This window comes from Pteronotus mesoamericanus, unplaced genomic scaffold (assembly GCF_021234165.1).
Source record: "Pteronotus mesoamericanus isolate MK-2021 breed Mesoamerican mustached bat unplaced genomic scaffold, CSHL_Meso_final contig_169, whole genome shotgun sequence".
In the NCBI taxonomy this organism is placed as follows: domain Eukaryota; kingdom Metazoa; phylum Chordata; class Mammalia; order Chiroptera; family Mormoopidae; genus Pteronotus; species Pteronotus mesoamericanus.
The window spans coordinates 14,454,301-14,458,033 of record NW_026555068.1 but is presented as its reverse complement, the minus strand read 5'-3'; the positions used below and the strand labels follow the sequence as shown (position 1 = coordinate 14,458,033).

Genomic DNA, 3,733 nt, shown 5'->3' with positions numbered 1-3,733 from the left:
TCGATTGGGGAAGGCAGCCGCGCTGGAGGGAATTAGGGGCGAGCCGTCGAGTGGGGACGGTCCCGCGTCGCAAACCTAGAGCGGCGGGGACATAGTGGGGCGCAGGCCCCGGGAGGCGTCCGTGCTGACTTCGGAGCACGGGGCTTGCGCTCTCTGGGCGCGCGCGGGCCTGAGCTCGCGAGGCCGCGTCGGCCGAGAAGGCGTCGGTGGAGAAGGCAGCAGGTGTGCCGTCCCGTGGGAGCGCAGCGCGGCCCCTGGGGATGCGGACGCCGGTGGTGATGACCGTGGGCATGGTGCTCGCGCCCTGCGGGCTGCTGCTCAACCTGACCAGCACGCTGGCGCCCGGCTGGCGGCTGGTGAAGGGCTTCCGCGACCAGCCTGTGGACGTGGTGTTATACCAGGGCCTTTGGGACATGTGCCGCGAGCAGAGCAGCCGCGAACGCGAATGCGGCCAGCCGGACGACCTGGGCTACTTCAAGGCTGAACCTGTGCTCGTGGCGCGGGCACTCATGGTAACGTCCCTGGCGGTCACTGCCCTGGGGCTGCTGCTGGCGTCGCTCGGCGTGCGCTGCTGGGAGGATGAACCCCGCTTCTTGCTGGCCGGCCTCTCGGGCCTGGTGCTCTTCACCGCGGGCCTCTTCAGCCTCATCCCGGTGTCCTGGTACAATCACTTCCTGGCGGATCGCACCGTCCTGCCGTTCCAGGAGAGCCCGGTTACGGTGGAAGTCAGCTACAGCCTGGTGCTGGGCTACCTGGGCAGCTGCCTGCTGCTGCTGGGCGGCTTCTCGCTGGCTCTCAGCTTCGCGCCTTGGTGCGAGAAGTGCTGTCTACGCCGCCGCAAAGCAGCCTCCGGCAGCCCTCGCCGCCCCAGCATCAGCACCGTGCACGTCGACTGGCCCCAGCCGGCGCTCCCGCCCGCCATCAAGTACTACAGCGACGGCCAGCACCGGCCGCGGCCCGCCGAGGTCGGCCCCGCCGACAAGCCCAAGGTGGGCTTCCCCATGCCGCGGCCGCAGCCCAAGACCTACACCAACCCGGTGGACGTGCTCGACTTTGAGACGGGGGCCCCATCCCAGGGCGCCTCCTCGCGCAGCACGCGCCCGTGCCACAGCTCCCTGCCCTGCGACTCCGACCTCTAGACAGCGCCTCCGAGCCTGCGCTGTCGCTGTTGGGACGGAGGACTCGGCCCACCACCGGCCAACCTTAAACCTGTCTGTTAACCTTGAGGCTGGAAACATCCTGTTCCTATAACTGCTTTGGAGGGTCGTCTTCCTTTCCTGTGGGCAAACTAGACTCCTTGGACGATAAGTTCAGAGTGGGTTGGGTTTTCTTTTTATAGAGTTTAGTTTTTCTCTCCAGAGGAATCAGGGTCCTTAAAGAGTGACAGACTTATCATACTTTGCGCTGACGTTTAACAACAAAAAAGTCAAAATCAGCAATGGAGGCTAAAAAACGATTTATCACCTTAAGCAATATTCCGAAATGCCCATGAACTTTGCATCAACATAGTTAAATATTATTAATTTCTGCTGAATAATTCATTTTTATGCAAACTCAAGAGACCAATCTATTTCTACCTATGTTTGAATGAAGCTCTGAAAAATAAAGGTAGAGCCATGCAAATACCAGCAGCTTTAGTGGCTTTTATGGAATGAAGTAACCTGATTAACTCATATTTATATTTCTTTATGTATAAATAGGATTTATCTTTTTGTATTACTTATTTTTTGATGTTAAAGTTGAGGTCATCCCAGAGTTTCCCTTCTAGAAGCCAGAGAAGAATGAAAGGACTAATACTATACTGTTTTGTTCCATGGCTACCTCACTCTAAACATAGGGGATCATCCGTTAAATATTTGGTGCAAAATGGAACTTGTTGATCACGTTAGGTTAAAGCACATGTGTTTATAGATCTCTCATTTATAAATAAAATTTGAAAGTAAAACTTGCAGTATACCCACAAACGCTGTTTGTCTCCAGTGCAACCTTCTGGAGTTTAAGCCTTAATTACTAATGATTTCTCGGCTGCCTAGGCACTGGTCCAGAAATCTCACTTTCAGATCTTCGCACCTCTTAGCATAAGATGACGAAAAGAATGCCAACGGGCCCCACTCAAATTCCTGGCTGCTTTATTTTCAGGTTCATGCTGTTTTCTGGGCAGTGCCAAGTTTATTGCTGAAAAAACTTAAAGCACCAGTTTCCACAGGAAGTGCGATTAGAAATCTTTTCCTCTTGTAACAGTGATGCCTGAAGTCACAAGTAGGCATCTGTGTGTTCATGAGCAGGACTAAATTTCCCGTAGGGCCAGCTCTAATTCCAAGTGATTGATTTCAAGGTGCCTTTAACTGAACCACATCTCACCTTTAAAACCTGCCAGTGGTAGCCAGTTCAGAGGCAGGGATGATCCTTTCAGTGAGAGAGAACTGTAGGACTAACTGAACGGCACGTGGTACTCCATAGCAGTGGAAAGGATAGTACAGATTCACTTTCTTTGCCATTTTGTACTGGAATTACCTGTTTCTGTCTCTTCACCACCAAACTTTAAAGTGCGGGCCTATCACTTGGGGATCTTTTTCAAATGCAAATTCTGATTCAGTTGGTCTGGAGTAGGGCCTGAAACTGATTTCCTAAGATCTCCCAGGAGATGCTAAGGCTGATGGTTCCTGGCCCCCACTTGCGGCTGCCAGGCTTTCACTGGGCCTGTGCCTCGTTCAAGTTTCAGTCCCGACTGGCAGCACATAATCAGACCTTTGAGAGCTTGCCCTTTTGCTGAGTTACGGGCTGTCCTGCAGTAGCAGGAATGGAGAAGAGACAACAATGCTGTTTACAGCTAACACCTTAAAAAGGGGTTGGGATCCTGAGAAATCAGGACCTGGCAGATAACACAAAGGCATTGGATTTCTGGCAAGTACCAAATTTACCAGATCTTTTCTGCATCATAATTCCATGTATTTCTAGGGAAACTTTGATAAAACCATACAACTGTGTCCTGTATGTTTCCTCCCAAACTATTATCCACTGGCTTATATTCAAAACACTTTCTCTCTGGTGATTAAGAGCAAACCACAGCCCTGGCTGGTGTGGCTCAGTGGTCTGCACGCTGGCTTGAAAAGCAATAAAGGTCATTGCTTCTCTTCCCAGTCAGGGCACGTGCCTGGGTATGCCTGTGCTGCGGGCCAGGTTCCCCTTGGGGGCATGCAGTGTATCTCTCACACATCCGTGTTTCTCTCCCTTTCTTCCCCCTCTATTGAGATGTGAGAGAGGCTGGCTGGAGGAGGCCAGCACCTCGGGAGTTGCTGTTGGAGGTGAAAACTTACCCTAACCTTAACACCAACTAGGAAGCAACCACACCGCAGTGAAGACACTCGTGGGAAATAGCACAGCCAACTTGCCTGAAGCCGTTCTCAGCTGTCATGTGCCATCACCACTCGCTTTTAATAATCCTCATTACATACAAAAGTATGTGCTCTCATTTAATGGACGAAATCTTTCCAAGATTACTCAGGTTATGCCCAGAGGACCGAGGGATCTATGAAAGTAGAGCAGACGCCGCATCGGCACTAGGCCTGCTCTACCCGTTTGTCCATAGATGTGGCCCCACACCCGCACTAAGGAGGGGCGAGGCTTGGGGCGCACACGCTGTCCATCCCTTGCGGAGGCCGTGGGAGTTGTCAATGATGCTTCAGCTGCCGCCCTCTTTATTTCCTACATCATTCTTCCAGGAAGTTTGGGG

The 3,733-nt window shown here is 52.6% G+C and overlaps 1 protein-coding gene across 1 annotated transcript; it reads left to right on the top strand.

The window, feature by feature from the left end:
- Nucleotides 1-260: 260 nt before the first annotated feature.
- On the top strand, nt 261-1,139 carry CLDN23 (claudin 23). The gene has a single exon (XM_054565799.1). It carries the CDS (start codon nt 261-263, stop codon nt 1,137-1,139), a length of 879 nt encoding a protein of 292 aa, XP_054421774.1.
- The last annotated feature ends 2,594 nt before the right edge of the window (nt 1,140-3,733 follow it).

Bases quoted from the DNA above. Each gene is read 5' to 3' on its own strand.
- CLDN23 (XM_054565799.1), top strand. From the start codon at position 261: ATGCGGACGCCGGTGGTGATGACCGTGGGCATGGTGCTCGCGCCCTGC.